This window comes from the organism of the source record quoted next, unplaced genomic scaffold (assembly GCF_019419815.1).
Source record: "Pyrus x bretschneideri cultivar Hongxiangsu unplaced genomic scaffold, Pyrus_bretschneideri_v1 Contig28, whole genome shotgun sequence".
Classification (NCBI taxonomy): Eukaryota; Viridiplantae; Streptophyta; class Magnoliopsida; order Rosales; family Rosaceae; genus Pyrus; species Pyrus x bretschneideri.
Genome location: NW_025999590.1, coordinates 3,988,498 through 4,012,694, shown reverse-complemented (window position 1 = coordinate 4,012,694; position 24,197 = coordinate 3,988,498). Strand labels below are relative to the sequence as shown.

The 24,197-nt window shown below is 35.5% G+C and overlaps 2 protein-coding genes across 6 annotated transcripts; both read left to right on the top strand.

Annotated features, from left to right (window-relative positions):
• The first annotated feature begins 3,019 nt into the window (after positions 1–3,019).
• On the top strand, positions 3,020–6,375 carry LOC125479196 (alcohol acyltransferase 9-like). Its single transcript, XM_048588276.1, has 2 exons — positions 3,020–3,546; positions 5,402–6,375. Exons 1-2 carry the CDS (start codon positions 3,115–3,117, stop codon positions 6,329–6,331), a joined length of 1,362 nt encoding a protein of 453 aa, XP_048444233.1. The 5' UTR covers positions 3,020–3,114; the 3' UTR covers positions 6,332–6,375.
• A 5,411-nt stretch (positions 6,376–11,786) lies between these two features.
• On the top strand, positions 11,787–15,288 carry LOC125479144 (cyclin-T1-3-like). Of its 5 annotated transcripts, none has more exons than XM_048588182.1 (7): positions 11,787–11,979; positions 12,421–12,662; positions 13,333–13,414; positions 13,640–13,774; positions 13,854–14,026; positions 14,150–14,301; positions 14,600–15,288. In XM_048588182.1, exons 2-7 carry the CDS (start codon positions 12,427–12,429, stop codon positions 15,091–15,093), a joined length of 1,272 nt encoding a protein of 423 aa, XP_048444139.1. In that variant the 5' UTR covers positions 11,787–11,979; positions 12,421–12,426; the 3' UTR covers positions 15,094–15,288. The 5 variants fall into 5 exon arrangements, with proteins under 5 accessions (XP_048444139.1, XP_048444137.1, XP_048444138.1 ...); XM_048588180.1 differs by having other exon boundaries at positions 12,309–12,662; XM_048588181.1 differs by having other exon boundaries at positions 11,787–12,008.
• Positions 15,289–24,197: the final 8,909 nt, after the last annotated feature.

Genomic DNA, 24,197 nt, shown 5'->3' with positions numbered 1-24,197 from the left:
TACGGTGGCGTGTTTCTATTGCGGGTGAATTATCTCGTTGTAAAATATTGTATTCTTCGTAAGATAATGAAAGAAAAGATAAACTTAAATTAAAAGGACAAGTGTTACTTGTTCATTGCCAAATGTTTGGAGAACAATCCATACTTGAGGTACATCAATACAACGGTGATATACAACAAGTCTAGTTGGGAGGAGAATTCTTTACCCTCTTATTCCTATCATCTTCCATCCCCTCCTCTCATACATTGTTTTTTGTCTTATTGTCTCTATAAAAAATCAATATAAGATGTTAACGTGACTTAACCGTGACCGTTCAAATAGGAGGGCATGGAAGGGTAGAGAGATTAGAAGGGTAGAGAATCCTCCTCCGTCCAGCTGAGGGGAATCTTTTCTTTTGTTTCTTGTGTTGCCCGAAGGATTTTTACCAGATCCTCTTTGTGAGGAACTTGGGAATCCTTCAATCACATCCGTTCATCGTACATTGTGCGGTAAGAAAGCATTTTTTTATTATTTAAAATTGAATATAAACAGTACCTGACAAAAACTGGTCGTACGATATATGATGAACGGATGTGATTGGACAATCCTCTCTCCTTGTGTTGGCCTATTTTTCGAAAAATGATTCTCGCCGGATCCTTTTTCTGGGGATCCGGGGGATCCCATGATCATATCGTACATCATGCGATCAGTTTTCATTAAGTACTATATATATTTAACTTTAAATTTGGGAATTGTTATTAGCACTCTAAAAATCTCATTTTACACTCCTCACAAGTGTATTTTTCTTTCTAATTATGGAAAGTTTGGAGTGCCAAATGAGATTTTTGGAGTGCTAATAACAATTCCCTTAAATTTAAAATGATTTATGATCGCACGATGTACGATGAATGATCATGATCATAGAATTCTCCGGAAGCCAAGAAAAGGATCCGGCGAGAGGATCCTTTTCCCTCTTTTTCCCATTTCCCGAAGCACGTGGCATCCAAGTCATGACTGACACCCTGGTGGCTGATGATGCAGCCCCACAACCACCAGCAGGAAGAACAATATGAGATTGTCTATTTCCCAAATCCAAATCCAGCTCGCCCCACTCTTCTTCTAGGTAAAATAATATTCTCCTAGAGTATTCTTTGCCATTCAAACGATTACAACGTTGTTTTGACATCTTTCACAAAATATGAGATTTTTTTGCTTTTAATTTCACTTAAATTAACTATCATTTCAATCAATGTGAAAGTGACCCTAATTATGTAGCTTTACCGAGGTTTCTCTTTAAATTCATAGCTCTGATAAATGGTCCAAGCACTTGAGTACTGAGACAGCTATGAGTTTATTTGGATGTGCTTTTGAAATGATTAAAAACATTTTTGGTGAAAATGTTTTTTAAACCAATTCTTAGTAAAAATGCAAGTAAATTTTGGTAAAGTGTTTTCTGGGAGAAGCAAGGAAGCACTTTAAGTGCTTTTGAAACCAAACAATATTTTTTCTAAAAGCACTTTTAGTAATTTTAAAAGTACATTCAAACAAGCCCTATATTGTGACCTATTTATTCACAAGAGAACAATAAGCATCATATTTGTAATAAACTAAACTCTAGTCTCTAAATAAAAGCCTAATTCTAATAGACTGAGACTCAATTCCTAAACTTATTATTTTCCAACACGTTTTACTTTTACCTCATCAGGAAATATATAAAATGGAAGTGAAAGGTTAGAAGGCAAATTTTGATACTTTCCATCTTGGCAACTTCAAGGGTTGGCGTCTTTGTTTTCCTTTAAAAGGTCTGCCTTTGGTTTGGGACAAATATTGAATGATGGCCAATCCATTGTCATTTCTTTTTCCTTGATCCCTTTTCCTTTTGCTCAGTGCCATCAATCTAATGCTAAATAATTTGTTTAATCAATCTCGAAACATCCAATATTAATCTAAGCTTGGCTTAATTACTACAAAGAGTCAAAAAGAGGAGAAAATTTTCAATGTGCCCAGACCACTCCATTTGTATAATAATCCTAGGTGGTACACCACAAGTCATTATATAAGTAGAGAAAGCTTTTGTTTTGCAACTGTCCCTCTATTTGTACGACGAAGCTTTTGTTTTGCAACTGTCCCTCCATTTGTACGACGAAACGTGGTGTACCATCTGTATTCCGAGCATGCTGAAAATTCTCTCGAAAAATAAGAATATTATGTTGTAATAATTTCCGTGGACACTTGCAACGTTTGTTGTCACCATTTCAAAGGAATATATTGATTTTAAGTAAAATAAAATTCCTAGTTGGGAACATAAGAGTGAAAGTCGTCTTGTTTTAATTTGAGTGAATTCATACATCAACACAAATTAAGTCAGTGTCTGTTTGCTATTGCGGTCAAAAGCAATAATCATGGTCAAAATTAAATTTTATATTAAACAAAGCATAGGTAAAAATTGAGAAAGAGTTATAGCTTACCAAACTGACATATAATGACTAATAACTAGACTAAAAGAGCTTTGCAAGTAGTACTGGTCTAAAGTATGACTTTAATCCCATAATTAGTGCTAACAAATATCTAAAGACATGGGACCTCAAATTACTTAAGAAATGCTTGGTACTTAAATAGAAAGTTATTAGGACTCGAAAATAGTTATTACGCACTTATCGAGAGGACATTACGTAGGCTAAAAGAGCAAAACTTACAACGTCACCAACAAAAACTTTCATGCATTATTGTGAGATTATGTCATGTAACATGATATATCTTCACCAGATATCTATCTCATCACATAACCTAATTACGTGATGAGACTGAAAAAGCGATATAATCACGGTTACACGCAAGGTTTTGCACATGAATAGGCAGTAATTTGCAATTAACAACTTTGCCAATGACTTTTTAATAATAATGGAGAAGTGGGGGCATATTGTAACCCCTAATACACACGCCCTCTTGCTAGCCTTACCCCACAAAGGAATCTCATCGTACCATCCCTCATATCCAACCGTAGATATTGTTTCTCCACTCTACTACTTAGCTACCTAGCTCCCCTCTCACTTGCCTTGTCTCTCGATTATCTCTCTCTCTCTCTCTCTCTCTCTCTCTCTCTCCAGCCATCAGCAACTACTGCAAATAAGCAAGATGTTAAAATCTCAAGAACAACTTCCAGATTGTTACTACCCAAATCAACCAATATTAATCGGCCCAAACTCCCCCACCCCAAAGCATTGCATCCACCTCTCAAATCTCGACGACCAAAAGTTTCTCAGATTCTCCATCAAATATCTCTACCTTTTCAAGAAATCTGTCAACTTAGAAACCCTAAAACATGCCCTCTCTGACGTCCTTGTTGGCTACTATCCATTGGCTGGGAGGTTGAGAAGCAACGCTGACCATGACCAGAAGCTCGAGGTTGACTGCAATGGAGAAGGTGCTCTATTTGCCGAGGCTTTCATGGACATCACTGCTCAGGATTTTCTTAAACTTTCCAGCAGGCCAAACAGGTCTTGGAGGAAACTCTTGTACAGGGTGGAAACTCTCAGTTTCTTGGATATTCCTCCTCTTGTTATTCAGGTCAGTCCGATTCCGTATATTTTTTTTCTCCTTTCTTTTTTCTTAATCGAACTTGTAAATTTCCCATGGAAAAAAAAAAAAAAAAAACAAAATCTTCTAATAAAACAAATTAACTTTGTAAGTATTCTGTCTTGGTGTTCGTTTGGAAGTTGCTTTGAAAATCACTTAAAACGTTTTTAGAAAAAATGTTTTTGAGTCCAAATTAAAACACTTGAAGTGCTTTTATAAGATTAACTTGTATTTTTACCAAGATTTGGCTCCAAAAATGTTTTCACCACATGCGCTTTCAACCATTTTAAAAGTAATTCTAAACGAGTTTTAAATCTTTCTCTAAAGTTCACATTTTTTTTATTTTCTTAGATTAATATATAAAATAGTAATACCGCTTGAAATTAAAATTTTAAAAATACTTTTGACGTTAAATATGGGAAGCTTGGCATTTTCTCAACTGCCCTTGGTGCTCCAATATCTTGTGGAATTACCACTTATAGGAGAAAAAAATTATTGTGACCAAAACACGGGGGCACACCACGTGTTTTTATATAAATTATGAGAAATTTTATTTTTTAAGTTATTAACTTTTTAACACACACATCCTACTATTTGTATAATGACACGTAATGTACCACCTCATGTATTGGTCACACTGAAAAAAAATTTCACTTACATAGGTAAACTATTACATACCAATATGTGCATACACACACACACACTTCCAAGGTTTATTCTGCCATATGGACTTTCCTTTTCAATCACTTATCTGAGGAAATAGAGGAAACAAAGTTCCACTGCATGGTCCTACGCTCAAGACAGACAAGTCGCTTTTTCACCCAACAGAACCAAAAATATCGGAAAATGAAATGTGGCCAATATCTACCCTTGGTCCACCAGAAACAGGGTTACTTTTGTCTTTCCGTTAAGGTGACGCCAACCTTTTCAAAAATTTCAATCTAAATCTTTGGTAAAAATTCTAGTCCTAATTAAGTGAAGAAAAAAAAATTTAGAATCTCGTGATTGTAATAAACTTAGTGTTCGATTCTCTTCAAAGTAGCAAAAGAGAACCGTCACCTCTCCTTTATAAAAGATCTTAATCAATAAAATAGAAGCGAAGGAAAGTTAGCTCATGTCCAACATATAGGAAATAGGATAAGGTATTTAGTAGTAGTCATCCTTTTTCTTTTGAACTAAACGTTAAAGAAGAGGTCGAGTGCCCCATGTCATTCATCCATGTTGCTCCGAAGATAATGGTGACCCAAGACTCCCAAGTTGTGTGAGTGACCCCTTCTCATCTCATCATACTACCTAGCCTGAGACGATAGATTTCACCTTTAGGGTTTGGTGAATTTCATTTCGTGCTTTTTTTTTTCTTTTTTTTTAGTGCTTTCATTTACATCCAATGTTTTCTTTATGCTTTTTTTGTTCACCAAAACGTTTTTGCACAAATTTCTCACTTTGCACCCTTGGTCCTTTTTCAATTTAACATTTGTTTATTACTTTTTTTATAAGACTCTAAAAGAACTTGCACTAAATTATGAAAAAGAGGATTCGAACTTGTGGAAAGAGAGACATACACACTACCATGACTAAGCTACCTAATTTACATCTACGAAACTTGTTTATTACGTAAAAGAAAGATAATTGCGAGGGGTGTGACAAGCAAAATTGGATGGAATCCAACAACTTGAGGTAAATTTGTGATTTTTGAAAATTTAGGTCCTTAACTTACCAAACAAATAATTCACGAAGTTAATTTCAAATACTATGATAGTTCAAAAGGTGAACATTTTACCATTTTTATTTTCATGTATACAAAACTTTCCGTATTTTTTATATAAATGAAATTCCAATTTTGTAGGTTACAAATCTCCGTTGTGGTGGAATGATCATGTGTACAGCAATCAATCACTGTTTATGCGACGGCATTGGCACATCCCAGTTCTTACACGCGTGGGCCCACATAACAGCCAAGCCAGATCTAGATCCACCAATCCAACCGATCCACTCTCGCCACGTGTTAAAATCCCGGAGTCCTCCAGTGGCAACCTTCCGTCATCCTCAATTTACCCTAACAAGCAACAACGGCCACGTGGACATAATGAGGCTGCTCCAATCGCAGCCGCTTGTCCCCACATCCTTAACCTTCACCCACTCCGACATCCTTCACCTCAAGAGACGATGCGCACCGTCGCTAAAGTGCACCACTTTCGAAACCCTGGCATCTCATACGTGGCGCTCCTGGATTAGATCATTGAATCTGCCACCGTCTCTTAACATCAAGCTCCTCTTCTCCATGAACATACGAAAAATGTTAAACCCTCCGATCCCACAGGGCTACTACGGCAACGGGTTCGTGCTAGCATGCGCCGAAACCACCGTGAAGGATCTTGTCGGTGCTAACTTGCGGCACGGTGTTAAGTTGGTTCAACAGGCCAAACAAGATCTTAATGATGAGTATGTAAGGTCGATGGTTGACTTATTGGAGGAGAAAACATTGAAGACGGATCTGTGCGCGAGTTTGGTTATATCGCAGTGGGCGAAGTTAGGGTTAGAGGATTTGGATTTCGGAGAAGGGAAGCCATTGCATATGGGACCTCTAACGAGTGATGTCTACTGCTTGTTTTTACCTGTTGTTGGAGATTTGGATGCTGTGAGAGTTCTTGTGTCCGTGCCCGAAAGCTTGGTTGAGAAATTTGAATATTACATGACAGAATTTTCGTCTGCTGAAGAAAGAAATGGAGATCATCGTGCTAATGGATTCCACGCCGAAGATCCAATGGAATATTAGATATTTGATTGAGGATTAATGAGAATTTTTGTTTGTTCGTTTAATTTTTTCTATCCTCGAGTCTCAGCCAATGTATCATGTATGAGTATAATAATGGGAGCAGCTCACTACTGTAAAATGAGTATTGATAATTAATTGTAAACTGACTGACAAGTTTTTAATTTGTTTGAGTGTGTTTTAGTTTGTGCGACCGTATCAAATGCTATTCGAACTCTATATATATATATATATATATATTTATATATATAAATAAACTCCATAGCCCAACCCTAATTGGTTTAGATATTTATATTGGGTTATTATACAAAATGGTCCTAAGATTTGCATGATCAATAGAAATGGTCCCTGAGATTCAAAATCAATAAAAATGATGTCTGAGATTGTCCATCATCAATGATTTTGGTCATTCAGTTAAAAACTCTTTGGGCAATTTTCAAAGCTTCGTAACTCAATCTATTCTTAACCAAATTCGACCTATAATATATTAAAATGAAGATAAGAAAGTGTAGAACAAGATTATACCTATTTGGAAGCCCAATGATTGCCAGATATGGCCAAAAAATAGCCTGAAAGGTGATTGGTCCGCAGGAAAACTGGAAAACTCTCCGAAAACTAGGTAAACTTTAAACATTCATAATTTATTCAATACTCAACGAAATCAAGCGATTCAAAAACGAAAATCATACCTTTCGATGAGATGAAGAGAATGGTATATTTCTTTACTACTAACTCGCCATGTTTTGGCCGGAAAAATGCTCGAAAATGGTTAGCTACTTTCGAGCCGTTATTTGACCAAACCACGGCGATTTAGCATTCGAAAAAGGTACCATTCTCTTCGTCTCGTCAACAAGTATTATTTTCGTTTTTGAATCACTCGATTTGGTTAAGTATTGAAGAAGTTGTGAATGTTTAAAATTTACCTAGTTTCCGGCGAGTTTTCCCTCGGACCAGTCACCTTTCAGCCTATTTTCCGGCCATCTCTGGCAATCATTGGGCTTCCAAATGGTATAATCTTATTCTACACTTTCCTATCTTCATTTTGATATATTATGGGTTGAATTTGGTTAAGAAACAATTGAGTTACAAAGCTTTGAAAATTGTCCAAAATCGTTTTTAACGGAATGACCAAAATCAGGGACCATTTCTATTGATTTTCAATCTCAGGAACCATTTCTATTGATCATGCAAATCTCAGAGAACATTTTGTATAATAACCCTATTTATATTTGAGAAGAGTTGGAGTTTTATTTGGTAAGTTATTTCATGTGCGTCAATTAATAGGATGACTGGTTTTAATTACTAAGGCAATAAGTGATTTTTGTAAGGAAGTAATTCTATGAGCTAAAGTATTCTAGTTATAAGTTCGTTAGGGTTTCTTAAATCCGTTAGTGGGTAGGATTCTAGAAGCATTGAGCATTACAATCACAACCCTATATAGAACTTCACATTAGTACGTGAATAAGGAGCAGTAGTGCATAGATAAGCATGAAACATATTAAAGCTTACAGTATGATACCATGCAACACGTGCATGATGAAGATGATCGAACTTGCACATAACGAAGTGTATATCATTTTTTTTGTCTATATCTTTTTTCTCGTATGATAAGATTTGATAGGTTGTGTACTTTTTTTCTCCACATGGCGACACATCTCAAACACAATTAAGTTTATATAAGGTTTACTTAAGTATCTTAAATCCAACATTAAGTTCAACAATATTAATTGGAAGTGAGAATAGTGATGGCCATTACAAAATTCCATGTGTTACGACGTGTAAAGACAAATCAAAGTTTCATCATTTGATTGTCAATCTCATTTTACTTTAATTTCCACTGCAAATTAGCACTAAATCTTTTTCTTGTCAATTCACACGCTATGCTATACTAAAGGCATCATACACTATAGGAACATCATAATTAGGTCCACTTAAATTTTCATTACGATCATATAAAAAATTTCAGAGGCAAAGATGTTAGGAAATTAATCATACGCATATATATACCATCTCTTCCAATAAAGTTTTTTTTATCTTAAAAATAAAACGGGACTCGTGACACTCCTCCAATAGCTCGATCATTCAATTTCTCATCAATCCTTAAGAGAATAAGGTATCTCCTTTGTTTTTTGGTCTATGGAGGCCTCTATTATTTAGCATGCGTGTTCTAAAGATAATTTAATATAAAGTAGCATATAGTTACATTAAGGTGAAGTGATATGTATATATATACATATATATATATATATATATATATGTTTATGGGAAATATATAATGAGAATCCAAGCCGTCCAAATCATGATTTGCTCCCAAATTGCATCACCTTTATTCCAAACTAAAGCGATTAAAATGTTTGCTTTAAGCATGCACCCCAGAACTGAGAAATGAAAATATAAGTGAACGATAAGCATCTTACGTTCTTATGAATAGTTAATTAACTACTTCTCAAAGGCAGGCTAAGAACTGTGAAGATATGAAAAAAATGTCCTACATCGAAAGTTTACCTTAACGGTGTGTGTGGCTCCATAAATAAGATTAGGTTAAGAGTTGAAAACCCAGGTAAGAGTTAACACTTAACACTTCCCTAGCTAATACTATAAATAGCAACAAATTATCAATTCACAAATAAAGCCTTACCTTTCACTTTAATTTATTCATAAAGTAATTGTTGGTGGTGTGATCGTAATCTTTGTTCGAGTGTGCTGACAAAGATCGATCTCAACTCATCTTATCTACCCCATCGGTTAGATCGGTGCATGTTATCTTTTTGGAGGAATCTGAACTGAAGTGTACGCACTTCACCTATTTTGCACAAGATATGATTTAAAACAATTGATCAAATATATGTCAATTTCCACGCTTACAATCGCACTCTTGGAAGATATAATATAAGTCCACCACTATCCAAAAACTCATATATATTTGGTTAGCTAGGATTCACGGACACACATTATCAATACATATTTTGACACATATTTTTTAGGTTTGCTTTGTAATGTATTTTAACAAACAAACCGTCTATCTTTATGCCTTACTTCAAAGATCATGTCTACTAAAAATTACCCAAATTTAAAACCATATGTATGTTGGATTAAGTTAAGTGTTTCTTTGTAAAACCAAATTCGTCCATTTTCTTCACAACAAATAAATGTCTTAATAATTTTGGATCTATTAAATTTTTTGCATGATCTATGAATACTATAGTAAAATATAGACAGTATCAACCCTTGATATATGTACATTACGGAATGGACCTTCAAAAAATGTGCTTAAAAAGCGTATGTCCCTGACCGAAACCATATATATGTAGAAATGTTACATTACGTATATAATATATTGAAGACAATGCTTTTTTTGCCAATATTTTTAAGACGATGCTCCACAAGTAGCAAAATGTAGTGGGTAATTTGATGTATTTTATCAAATATGAAGACGGCACATAATAAACATATAAGTTAGTAATGATTACTCGAGGCCACTAGGGCACTACTAGGTTGCAAAGTAATCTTTATAGACCCACATGAAAACAAATCTAGGATCCAAACGTGACACTTTAAAAGCATGCACACACATTGTATATATTGTCCATTTAAGTCCAAGTTTTATAGTTGTTATTTGCTTTCTTTTGTTATTTTAATGGTACAAGTACATATTAGAAAAATGTTGAACACAAACTTTATTTCCTTTTACATATCGTTGTTTAATTTTGTCAATTGTTTATGATTTGTCGTTAAAACTAAGGAGGATGTATGAGAGGTTAAAAAATGAGTGCGAAGAACAGCTCCTTAATATGATTATAGGCTTAATGAGTGTTGTTGCACTCCAAAAATGTATTACACACTATTTTTGAAGTGCTAATGTACCACCCTTATAAAATATAGGTAGGGACCAAATTGATGTGTTTGGTCAATTTAAGGACGAAATTGATCAATTTCAAATTGAGAGATCAAAATGATGAGTTAATTAAGTTAGTTTTCGAAACTATTTGAGAGATAAAAACCCTATAATATATGCACATTTTTTCTGACCATCTTCACTTCAATTCTTCTAGCCTTGCACTCCCAAGGATGATAAGTTTGAAGTCATTTTCCCTTTATTATTAGGTTCACTTTTTAAAAAAACGATAGTTGTTTACTTTTAGGTGCACTTCGATTGTTATATAATTAAAGAATTATCACCCAATTATATATAAAGCTTGAATCGTATCCATCCATTAAAAACAGTTACATTTGATAACTTTCAACCTTTTTGGTACAAACCAAAACTTCAAATCCTAATTCAAAATTTTGCATGTATTAGTGGAGGTGGGTGGTAGTAATGAGTGTGCAATGGTTGTGAGGTGACATTGTCACATTGATAATAATTGAGTCGGTGGTGATTACTAAATTGATTTTCGTTACTTTATTTAGGATTACTAATTTACTTTTATTATAACACATGTATCAACTTATTAAAATTATAGCAAAAATTTATACAAGCAATATATTATAAGTTTCCCAGTATTGTGTTATCCACCATTATTATAACATGAATTGTTTAACATCACATTACATCGTAATTGTCACACTAAAAAGTTTCTCATTGTTGTGTTTTCAGTTCACATATTCACATATGAGAAATGCTATCAACCTTTGCATTAACTTTTGTATTTGGACATTTTTACTTCTTCACATAATACATGTCATTCTTTTATACAAAAAAAAAAAAAAAAGAACATTTAATGCCTCTCAAGTTTTTTTTTCTTTAATTTTTTAACATTAATTCCTAACCGAAAGCATTAAAGGCCTTTTAAAAGAAATGATATGTGTGATTTGTAAAAGTGAAAAAATCCAAGGCAAATGCTAAGAAGGTTCTCTCTCAAAAATAGAAATCTTCATGCACTTTTTGACACCTGAGTTTTATGTCAATTCTTGTGCCAACATTACGAAATATTGTGTAAAAAACATGAAATCGTAGAGGGTCCGTGAAGAGCCCCACTTTTGAGACAGTTTTTTAGGATTTCCAAATTCCAAATACTAAGGTTCACACTCCTCTTCTCATAAGTTTTAGTCTAGAGGCCCAAGACCCAGAAAAGTTGGAGGCCCAATAGTAAGTGGTTAGTTGAGGCCTGAGCCCAGTTTTTTGTCAGGCGACATCTCGTATCAAAAAGCTGTTGGATACCAAACGAGGGAGAAATATTTCAGTGTAACCGGCACACAAGGTAGTACATCATGTGTCATTATACAAATAATAAGATATATGTGCTAAAAAATTAATAACTTAAAAAATAAAAATTTTCATCATTTACATAAAAACACGTGATGTACTATTTAATCCCGTCACAATTAAAAATTTCTTCATAGACACAACCGAACACCTTGACTTCGCAAGACCCAAGTCCGCAGATGGTTCAAACCACGCGCCAGTTAAGCGCGTGGAGGACGCGCGATGCGTGCTTTCGAAGGAAGCAAGTCAACGCAGACCGAATGAGTTAACGGTAGCGGACTAAGCAATTCTAGCCTTCTAGGGTTTCCGATTTCCTCCTTTGGTAAGGCACACCGACGCCGCAGTGAGCTGTCCGCCGTCGTCTCAATCTTCCCTCTTTTCGCCGTCACTGTTTCCTCGTTTTCATCAAACCCCCGGGAAACCTAGGAACCTCCTACTGCGAGAGGTACGAGAAGTTTCGAATCCTCGTCTTCGGTTAGTGTTTGATCTTTCAAAATTTCTATTTTTTTTTTTCAATTTGCATTGTTTCTGGATACTGTTTTTCCTGTAAAGATATAATATTTACTGTGATTTAATCACTATTTTGGCTTGAAAATCTTCAATTTTATATCTTTTGTTTTTGGGTGAAACTGTAAATTGAAATTATAACTGGGTTTTGGTTTGAATTTTTGTGCTTAATTGAAAAAATAATTGTAATTAATTTTTAAAATTTTGTAGTTAATTGTAGTTAGGTGGAGATTGCTTAAGTGAATGTTCACCTGGTTTATTTTATAGGTTGATTAATCCGTGTTGTGATTGAGATGCTAAAAACCAATGTTGGTTCATCCGTGTCGTGTTGCGAGTTTAATTTTGGTGTGCTGTGGCGTTATGAATTTATGATTAAAAGGTGACAATGGCTAGAGGGGTGCCCGGGAATCCTGCTGAACCAGGGGTTGCGGAAACTTCAACTGGCGTCTGCATCCCGGAACCAGAGGAACCCCAGTGCTCTATGCGTAAGTGGTATTTTACGAGAGAGGAGATAGAAGATCATTCTCCATCTCGGAGGGATGGCATCAGCCTGAAGAAAGAGTCACAGTTGCGGAGTTCGTATTGCTCGTTTCTTCAAGCGATTGGGATGAAGCTTAAAGTGTAAGTTCAGTTGATTTGTGTATTGATAGTATCTTATGGTTGTCTTACTATACGGCATGTTTTAACTTGTTGAATCCTATAGAATAGTCTTCTGTTCTCTGCATCTCTTTTCGGTTTTTGTACTGGCTATATCTTAGATAACTCTACAAACTGTGCTGTATTCTCTCTTAGCTTGAACATTGTTTTTGCTTACATGCCTATCAGCCTCAAATAACAAGAAAATAAGCTTCCGTAATGTTGAAGGCATGTTCTTTCTATGTCACGGTAATTAATCTGGCTATATATTGAGCTAACTATGAAGTTCTCTATTTGCTTATTGTCTTGAGATAAGTCGGCCCCCTTAAGACTGTTAAGTTCTTCTTTTGTGTCCCATTATCTTCAGCATTCTCCAAACTTTTTAATGTTGCCATAATTGATTGGTTCAAACCTTCAACCTTTTTAGCCATCGTTAAGAAGATATAGATATTTTCTTCTACTCAATACTTCTGTATTTCGTGAGGTTCCACCAAGACCCTTTAAATGCGATTAATAAATTACTTTGGGGGGGAAGATTTTTGCTTTCTATCATCTCCCTTTTCTGTTCATATCCTGCATCTTATTAATCATTTATTGCAATTCCACAGAAGATAATAATCAATAGTAAAAGTGATTACTACTACGTATCGTTCAGGTCTCAGACGACAATAGCATGTGCAATGGTGTTGTGCCACCGGTTTTACATGCGTCAATCTCATGCTAAGAATGATTGGCAGGTAAAAATTATGTCTGTGAATGATGTTTAATGAAATTTAGTAAGATATTGATGCAGGAGCATCTACAAGTGTCTTCAAGATTAATTGGCCCTCTAGCCAGGCTAGGGGTCTAATTAGTTTTGGATTTAGTTACTATTCTTGTCTATTTATTTGCCTTGCTAAAGATTTTCTGTTTTATGTTATCTGGACCTTCTGTTTAACAATATGGTTGTATACATTTCACAGACAATTGCAACTTCAAGCTTCTTTCTGGCTTGCAAAGTACGAGAAACGCCACGCTTTTTGAAGGATGTTGTTGTTGTGGCGTTCGAGATGGTGCACAGTTTAGATTCTTCTGCCTTACAAAGTATCAAACAAAGAGTATGTAGACACACCCCTTTTACGGCATTATACATATCCTTGTAATGATGGTTGCTTATCTTCAACCTTCTGCATTTAGGAAGTTTTCAATAAGCAAAGGGAATTGATTGTGGTTGGGGAGAGACTTGTTCTGGCAACAATTGGTTTTGATCTTGACATTCAGCTTGCATACACGTCACTCGTTGCAGCTTTAAAGAGTTTAAATATTCTCCCCGACCTTGCTCAGGTGGCATTGAATTTTGTTAATGACTGGTGAGCATTGTTTAATTCCTTATAGGAGCTTTGTGTGTGTGTTTTAGTGCTGAAGCATAATTGGATATTACGTTTGTTGTTTCCATAATTGGTCTTTTATATGAATGTATCATGTATGTGCAGCCTTCGCACATCACTGTGCTTGCAGTACAAGCCCCATTATATTGCAGCCGGTTCAGTGGCTCTTGCTGCCAAAGTTCAAAAAGTGAAACTACCTACACAACAGGGAAAAGTTTGGTGGCTGGAGTTCGATGTTTCACCAAAGCAATTAAATGGTGCGTTACAAGTCCTTACTTGGTTTTTATCCTTCTATTATATGGATTCATGAATCATGATCTTTGACGTGTGTATTAAATTCATTTGCTGATATCCTCACGTAGTATGCTTTACGTATGGTTCGTATTTTGATTAATGCGTTTTATTGTATTTCATCAACAAGTACACATGGTTGTTGGATATAGTGTTAGATTTCCCTCTCTCTTGGTACTTCCATTCTATTCATACATCAGTACTTGGAATCGTATATGTTTTCCTTTGTTTGAAAATGTCTATAACTTATATGCACTTTCTCAGAGGTCATTCAGCGGATGATGGGGCCAGGCGGAAAAAAAGCTCTACCGCCCGAGAATGGAAGAGTTGTTGCATCTGAAACACTGCCTAGAAAGCCAAGTGGTATTGACGAGGGTGGTGGGGACGAGATTAAATCAACAAAAGAAGAATTGGATGATCAGAACTCAAAATGCAAGATTGCTTCTGCATCTGAAACTCTGCCTAGAAAGCCAAGTGGTATTGACGAGGGTAGTGGGGCCGAGATTAAACCAATAAAAGTGGAATTGGATGATCAGAACTCAAAATGCAGGACTGTTTCTGCTCAGACCAACGGTAGTAAGATTGATGTTGATCGGATTAGAGATGCTATAAAGAGGAGAAGGCGCGATAAAGTTGTAAATAAGAAGTCAGTTCATGCCATAGATGATGAGATAGATCCTGAAGCCTGGATAGTAAGTGAGCTTGAAAATGGAGTAGAGCTACAAAATGCATCCGCAACGAAGAAACAAAGGTTGTGAGTTTTTTTATGCCGTTACAGGCATCTTCCTTTGTGTATCAGAGTGTACTTCTTCGGCTAGAAACTCGATTCTTCTAATTCTGTAAGTAAACTTCTTTTTTTTCGTCGAAAAATTGTGTATGTATTTAAGTAGAGGGTTATTCTAGTAATTAAAATCTTGCAGTATACATCTAAATACAGCAAATTTTCTGCCTCATCTGATGTATGAAATTCAGGTACATTATCTGTCTGATGCTTTAATAATACAGTGGATCTTCTCTCTTGTAAATAACAAAAATAAATAAATGTGAGGGATTAACCAGAAGTTGGGCTTCAAAGGTTTGCTAATTATTGGGCCTTCTGCAAGAGAAAATAACAGGCTGATCGGTCCTTTAAAGTTTGGCCCATTTTAGTTTTGAAACAAAGGTAAAGTGTCGATTTAGTCTCTTAACTATCATGTCAGTGAAAATTAGGTTGTTGAATTATTTTTTTGATAAAATAAGTCCCTACATTCATTAGAAATGCTAATTTCATCCTTAGCATTATATTTAAAGCTATTTTATCCAATTTTTTGTCAACTTAAGTCACTTGACATATTTTAGAATGTAATATCGTCATTTTCTCACATATAAACCCTTAACATTTCATATAGGTTGCAAATCTAATGTCTAATCTATCCTCCAAAGTTAACTCTATACACTATTTCTTTGTAGAAATTTATCTATATACCATCTAATGTGTATCGCATGCAAGTAACGTAACTTAAATTGGCGAAAAATTGAATATGGTAGCTTCAAATCTAATATTAGGGATGTAATTGGTAGATTTTTATAATCCATTGATAATTCAGGGACTAAATTGACAGTTCATCCTCATTAACACCAAGTCATTTCTCATCAATTTATACTTTTTTTTTTTTTACTTTTTTGAATTAGAGTTACTTCTTTTTTAGGATGCTTAAACAAAATGGTTACTCTTATCACATTTTTCCTACAAAATTTGTACCATTTTCAAATAGAGATAGGACCCACATGTGTTGGTGGGCCCTACCTCTATTAGAGATGTTGTACAAATGTGGTATATAAAATGGAAGAGGATCATCTCCGGATCCACTTTGTGGGGATCCTAGGAATCCCCACATCCTAGTCGTTCATTGTACATTGTGCAATTAGTTTTTTTCAGGTACTATTTGTGTGTAATTTTAAATAAAAGAAAAAGTCAAATGATTTCTGACCACACGATGCACGATTAATGGCTAAAACGTGAGGATCCCTAGGATCCCCACAATTTGGATCCGGATGGGATCCAAATCCATATAAAATGTAGTAGGCGTATCATTACTCATATTTTTTTTTTTTTTTTTTACAAACAATATTATCTACATTAAGAGGAGGGGGTGGCCTCACAATGGGTCAGCAATAATAAGGTTCAAATTCGCATTTGACGAGAATCGAATCTAAGACCTCTCACTTAGAAGAGGATGCGATTGGACCGTGGTACTAAGTGTCGTATCATTACTCATACTTAAAAAATGCAAAAGGCCAACATAGCTAACTACGTGACAATCAAATGAGAGATATTTACTAGTGTGCCTGAAAAACGGGTACATACGCCATGTCATTATATAAGTAGATGGACACTTAAAAAAAAACTTCTCTCCACTTGTGTAATAAAATATGGCGTACCATCTTCGCATTTCGGACACATTGAAAAATCTTTTAGACCATCTCCAACTATTGGGCTAAAAGTCAAATTTTTTAGCTCGGGAATTTTAGCTTTTAGCCCAGAAACAGTTTTTTTGCTCCAACTCTTAGACCATCTCCAACCCTTTGGCTAAAAGCCAAATTTTTTAGCCCGGAAAATTTAGCTTTTAGCACAGAAACACATTTTCTGCTCCAACCCTTCTGGCCTAAAATTTTAGCCTGGGATTATTAAAGAATGAACTTAGGCCAATTTTTTTTTCTTAAATTAACATTTTTTTAAAAGAAAATTATGTAGACTATCGTAAATTAATTTTATGAACATTTTAATCTAAAAATATTTAAATTTGGATAAATATTGAAAAATCACTAAATCTTTCCACAAAGCAAGCCATGTTGAACTGTCACATCCCGGCCTGGGGCGGATCACTTCCCAGGCCCGCTCCACCACCGTAGCACGATATTGTCCGCTTTGGGCTTACCATTCCCTCACGGTTTTGTTTTTGAGAACTCACGAGCAACTTCCCAGTGGGTCACCCATCATGGGATTGCTCTAGCCCCTTTCTCGCTTAACTTCGGAGTTCCTACGGAACCCAAAGCGAGTGAGCTTCCAAAAAGCCTCGTGCTAGGTAGGGATGGGAATATACATATAAGGATCACTCCCCTGGGCGGTGTGGGATGTCACAATCCACCCTCCTTAGGGGTCCGACGTCCTCGTCGGCACACACGCGACCAAGGTTAGGCTCTGATACCAAATTGTCACATCCCGGCTCGAGAAAGATCACTTCCCGGGCCCGCTCCACCACCGTAGCACGATATTGTCCGCTTTGGGCTTACCATTCCCTCACGGTTTTGTTTTTGGGAACTCACGAGCAACTTCCCAGTGGGTCACCCACCATGGGATTGCTCTAGCCCCTTTCTCGCTTAACTTCGGAGTTCCTACGGAACCCAAAGCGAGTGAGCTTCCAAAAGGCCTCGTGCTAGGTAGGGATGAGAATATACATATAAGGATCACTCCCCTGGGCGGTGTGGGATGTCACATGAACAATTTGGAAATGGAAAGAAATGGTAGAAAGATAAATTGGAAGAATTGTAAGAGAAAATTGAGTTTTGTATGGATGTTTGAACAAATACATAGGTATTTATAGAGTCTTTTGGTGAATTTTGAGTTAAATAATTTCTTTTTTATAATTAGGGTAAAGTACAAAAAAGTACCTCAACTATTAGTGTCACGACACTTTCATACCTTATCTTTTAAAATTGACAATGTCATACCTCATCTTTAGAATTTGTGTCAATGTTATACCTTCCGTTAGCTTGGCCGTTTATTTCTCAACTAAATGCTGACGTGGCTTGATCCGGGACCCATTTTTTATTAAAAAATTATTAAAAACAAAAAAAATCATTTAATATTATTAAAATATTAAAATAATTAAAAAAAAAGTACATAAAAAATAAAAAGTAAACCTCCCTTTCGTCCCTCCCTCCTCTCTCTCTCTTCCCCCATCTTCCTGCAACGCCAGCAAGGAGGAAGAAGAAGAAGAGAAAAAAAAAAAAAAAAACCTGAAACCAAACCTAGTTCGTCCGCCCACCACAAACCCAACCTCTTGCAACCCAGAAAGAAAGAGGAGGAAGAAGAAGAAGAAGGCAAAAAAAAAAAAAAAAAAAAAAAAAAAAAAAAAAAAACAACCCTAACCCAACCCGAAGGAGGAGGAAGAAGAAGAAGAAAGAAAAAAAAAAAAAATCGGGAAACTCGTCCTCCCTCCCCCACCCCCCCCCCCCCCCAAGGCCCCCCAAAACACATACCCACCTACCCTGCAAAAGAAAAACAAGAAGAAGAAGAAGAGAGAAGGAAAAAAAAAAAAAAAAAAAAAAAACCCAATTCGTCCGTCCCCCCTAAGAGGAAGAAGAAGAAGAAGAAGAAGAAGAAGAAAGAAGAAGAGGAAGAAGGAGGAACAAAAAAAAAAAAAAAGGGAAAACTCAATTTGTCCCCCCTCCCCCACATACCCACCCTACAAAAGAAAAACAAGAAGAAGAAGAGAGAAGAAAAAAAGAAAAAAAAAAAAAAAAAAAAAAAGAAAAAAAAACCCAGTTCGTCTGTCCCCCCGCACCTACCCTCTTTCCTCCACACCCATTCTCCCCCCCCCCCCCATTTTCCAGATTCCACCTCAACGGATCTGGGTTTTTTTTTTTGGATTGCAGGTAATGGGTGCGAGGTTGGGTGCAGAGGGTGGGTGTGGGAGTGGGTGCGGGGAGAAGAGGGGGTGGGGAGCAGGAAAACAAATTGGTTTTTTTTTTTTCTCTTCTTTTTTTCTAAGTTGCAGTTGCAGAAAAGGGAAGAAGATGAATATGGGGAGAAGAGAGAGAAGGGGGGAAAGGAACTGATGTTGTGATGTTGGTTTTTTTTATTTTTTTTATGTACTTTTTTTAATTATTTTAATATTTAAATAATATTAAATGATTTTTTTGTTTTTAATAATATTTTATTAATTTTTTAATTAAAAAAATGGGTCCCGGATCAAGCCACGTCAGCATTTAATTGAGAAATAAACGGCCAAGCTAACGGAAGGTATAACATTGACACAAATTCTAAAGATGAGGTATGACATTGTCAATTTTAAAAGATAAGGTATGAAAGTGTCGTAACACCAATAGTTGAGGTAGTTTTTTGTACTTTACCCTTATAATTATTTTAGCTATTGGATTTATATTTGGGGCGTTAGATCATTTTTTTTTTACCGTTAGATTTGATTATATTCGATCTCGGTCGCTGGATTCAATGTATTTTAAAATAACATTTAAAAAAAAATTTGAATCTGGACCGTTGGATCAACCAACGATCCAATAGTGCTAACCATCCGATGAACAAAAGAGCCGTTGGGCTCATAATTGCTTCCGACAGCGACCCTAACAGTGGGTCCCACCCTGTCGGGCGCTGAAGGCTAACGCCTGTGTGGGGCGAGTGACTGGGGTGAGTGTGGGCTGGGCTTGGGCGAGTCCACGCGTTTCTGGGCTAATTCTTAGGGGGAATTTGGCCTTGCTTTGGCATTTGGCTTTTAGCCTAATGATTTGGCTTGGATTGGGTTGGGTTTTTTTTTTTTGGGGGGGGGGGGCGGGAATAAATGGGCTAATTTGGCTTTTAGCCCAGGATTGGAGAGAGAGTCTTATAACCTAAAATTTTAGCCGGATATTATTAAATAATGAACTTAGGCTTTTTTTTTCTTAAATTAAATTTAAAAATAAATAAATATGTAGACTATCGTAAATTAATTTTATGAACATTTTAATTTAAAAATATTTAAATTCCGATAAATATTGAAAAATTCCTAAATTTTCCACAAAGCAAGCATTCAACTTTCACCAATCTTTCAACCATGGGCTAACTTTCAATTCACCAACCATTCAACACCAAATTTTCAATTCACCAACCATTCAACACCAAACTTTTAACTTTCACCAATCGTTCAACACCAAACTTTCAAGGTTCACCAACCGTTCAACTTTCATCAATCATCCTCTATATAAACCTATGTCCAATATTAGTTGATCACACAACCTTTCAACCTTCAATCATCCTCTATATTCACCAATCTTTCAAATTTCAAAAAGTTTTTGTTTCCTAAAAATCCTCATTATCTCATCAATGGGTGATAGAAGAAGGTGTAGCATGGCAATGCAGATGGCACAAAACCAAGCAAAGATTGAAATTGAGGATGCATAATTGTTCAACGCCAAAGATGAACTTGTAAACTTGTTTATGCAATCTGAGCACCATGACGAATCTAGCCATCGTGGTTCTGTCACGAGGCGTTCATTTGTGCAACGTGATAGAGAAGATTGAGTTTTGTGTGGATGTTTGAACAAATACATAGGTATTTATAGAGTTTTTGGGTGAATTTTGAGTTAAATATATATTTTTTAATTATTTTAGCCGTTGAATTTAAATTTGGACTGTTAAATCTTTTTTATTTTTTATCGTTAGATTTGATTATATTTGATCTTAGCCGTTTGATTCAATGTATTTTAAAATAACATATTAAAAAAAAATGAATTTTGAACTTGGACTGTTGGATCAACCAACGGTCCTTAAAGCCCAGCCCTTGGATGTGAATTACAGCCGTTGGGAATAATTGGGTGGCCGACACATAGCCTAACAGCGGGGCCCACCCTGTCGGGAAACCCTTGCAAGCCCACCGCATGGGGCACGTTGGTTTGTGGGCGGGCCGAGACTGGCCCAAGTGCTAGCAAGTCCACTTGCATTGGGGGGGGGGAATAAATGGGAAAATTTGGCTTTTAGCCATTGTTGGAGATAGTCTTATTAACTGGACAAAGTGAGCTCATTCTATCATCACGAATAATTGAATGATAGATCTTTTATTTGATGAATAAATGATTATTGTATTTTTTTTTCTTACGCACACGTTTATTTATATCTCTTGATTCTTCATTAATAATTATGGGTGTAATCACTTAATGTTTACTTTCTCTTTTGCAGATGTCAAGGTTCATTCGTACACATGTGCGACATATTTTTCTTGATTTATTTGAAGCCTTTGAAAAAAGCATGGGCACTGATCACTTGGCATGTTCTTATATGGCAATTGAATATAGCCATTGAAAGAACATGTTAGTGAGTACCAAATTAATTAAGTTAAAACCATTTGGAATGTCATTAGGTATAGTGGATGCAAAAGGGGCCAAAGTCATAAGAGATTCGTTCGTGATAGATTGGTTATATCGAGCTTAAGTCAAGCAAGTGAGGGATTCATCATCAATTTTTTTAATTTCAAATTAAACATACTTGAAGTTTTCAAATTAACAGAGAATACCTCACCTCTAACGATAAAGGTGGTAAATCAACTAATTTGGTACTTCTATTAAGACCTATTTAGTTTGATTTTATCATACACCATCATCACAATTACCAATCTCACCTCTAAATTACGGTGATATCAAATTAAACAAATTTTAATGGATACCCATTAACAATCGAATAGACTAATTTACCACCTCTACTTGACGGTAGGTAGCAAAAATCACCTTAAATTACAGAGATTTGTGGCTGAAAACCAAAATATAGCTAGCTAGGAAGATGAGGACTCGCATAGATTAATAACGAAATATTATTTAGGGTTCAGTGGGCATAGAAAGCAAATGACAAAAAATTAAAATAAAAGTGATGGCCCCTTAGTGTTGGATTTCATGGCCTTAAGTTTTGACAAGCATATATTCTTCTGTTCCAGTTATTTGTCATCTTCTCAAGACACACCTTTAAATCCTGCAACTTTAGACCCTCCTTTTTAGGGTTTTTGCCGTATATTTTCCTGAAAAGTTCATTCTATAATCGAGTGGAAAAGCATCACCAAATAATGATCATGATAAACAATTGGTAGGAAATTAAAGAGAGCGAAAAAAATATCTAATTATTACAACTTCTTAATTAATCTCTAGCTTGCTATAAGGTGTCTAAACATGCAAGTGTTGTATATTATATGTGTCAAAATACTTGTCAATTGCTCCACAGTTTCCTCGTAGTGAGATACAGTGCGTTTAATGGGGATGTAGCTTCAATTCGTGGTGGCGCAGTTAATGTTTAGTGTTAGTTTAAAGTTTTAATATTGTGAATTGTATGCACTTGGTTTTGAATTATAATGTGTTTGTTAGTACCCTTCATATCTTATAAACGTCTTTGATGTATGGTTAAATTTTATCTAATGAATATTTCCTATATATAAAAGTGAAAATAAAGTATTATCATCATGTATCTTATTCTTTTATGAAGGGAAAAGGAAAGAAAAAACAACATTTTCATGAACTTTATTTATATGTGTGCGTGTGTGTGCATGTGTGTGTATTTGATGTTTACCTTCACGTCAAGAGAGACTTTATTTCCCAATCCAATGTGTTCTTGTTTGGAGCTACTAAAGTTCTTTTAGCATCTTTCAACTTCTGTATATGATTTAATTTTACTACAGTTACATACGACCTTAGAATCTCTTCACAGCTAGTAAACCAGACTAAGAAAATTCTTGAAAAGATTGCTTATCGAACCCTTTTGGGTTTCGCAGTAATTTCAATAATTATATATAGGTCTAGTTTCTTTGACAAAAAAAAAATACACACACACACACACACACACACACATATATATATAGGTCTAGTTTAATGTAGAGAATCAATCAAATCTCACCCAAAACCCTCTATGCCTTCTCTGTAATTTATCTCATTTGTTGACACCAGACTATTCATTTAAATTTTACTTAACAATGTTAACTCTTTAACTTATCACTTCAATAAAAAAAAAAAAATTAAAGACAAATTAAGTCAAAATAACACGTGTTACTCAATATGACATAGAGAGGCCATAAAAGATTTTGAGTACAAAAGATTTGTACTGTTTAATGAAACGCGAGGCTGACGTACGGCTACGATGACTAGTGATTGGGATTGAATTAAGAAGGTTCTAATATTCGTTCCACTAAGCATTGAACAATACAGTGAAACTAATTAAACACACAGTGTTATGTGTACGTGCCAATTATACTAAAGTAATTAGACAAAAAATATTGATATATTTGGAAAAGTTTACGATAAAGTAGCCAGGGTTATATTATAAGGCAACAGGGTACGTGCCACAGACCTAGTGAGTGCGTGACCCTGGCGTTGACTAGCAAGGACTCCAAAGAGACCTGTTATCTCTACTTAGTTTAATTAATGATGGTGATGGACACTAACCCTAAAGTTATTAATCATAACAACTTTGCTTTTTTTGTAGGTTATGGGACATTTTGTTTGGAGATAATTTGGATTAAATAATGCTTCGACGAGGGGTCTAAGCAGATAGAGCATTCAGTTTTTTTGGTATGCTTACTAGGAAATTATATTTGCGGATACAAAATCGTATTGGGGGAAGTTGGAGTTCGATATTTCAGATGCAAGGACGAATGCTCTTAATTACTTGGTCTACAAACCTCTTGTGATGTGAATTATATCTATGGATGAGATACAATGGATTTGAATGACTGTATAAGAAGGAGCGACTTGTTATCATTTCAAATTGAAGTCCACATCCTTACCCACTGAGGAAGTTTGTTTCCCTCAGTTCTTTTTCAGATGAGATTATAATTAACTTTACTCTGCACATGCATTAAAGAAAGTAGAGAAGAGACCTTTCAACCGAAGCTAAGTTCAATAGTTTGGTTAATTTGTTTTACTATAGCTCGTGGCCGTGGCTTTTCTTTTCCCATATGTGCATTATCTTCCTCAAGCTGGAGAATGATTCCTAGGGTTGATGAGAAAATGATTACCAAAATTATTAAATTTCTGAATATTTATAAAACAATATGTATGTGTATATATTTTAGAGAAAAACTTTCATGAGAGGACACCACTATAGTAGTAGGGGTGTGCTATCCACACACCTCTT

Coding starts and splice junctions, on each gene's coding strand:
- LOC125479196 (XM_048588276.1), top strand. CDS start 3,115: ATGTTAAAATCTCAAGAACAACTTCCAGATTGTTACTACCCAAATCAA. Junction 3,547..5,401: donor TTCCTCCTCTTGTTATTCAG/GTCAGTCCGATT, acceptor CCAATTTTGTAG/GTTACAAATCTCCGTTGTGG.
- LOC125479144 (XM_048588182.1), top strand. CDS start 12,427: ATGGCTAGAGGGGTGCCCGGGAATCCTGCTGAACCAGGGGTTGCGGAA. Junction 13,775..13,853: donor TACAAAGTATCAAACAAAGA/GTATGTAGACAC, acceptor TTCTGCATTTAG/GAAGTTTTCAATAAGCAAAG. Junction 14,302..14,599: donor TTCACCAAAGCAATTAAATG/GTGCGTTACAAG, acceptor GCACTTTCTCAG/AGGTCATTCAGCGGATGATG.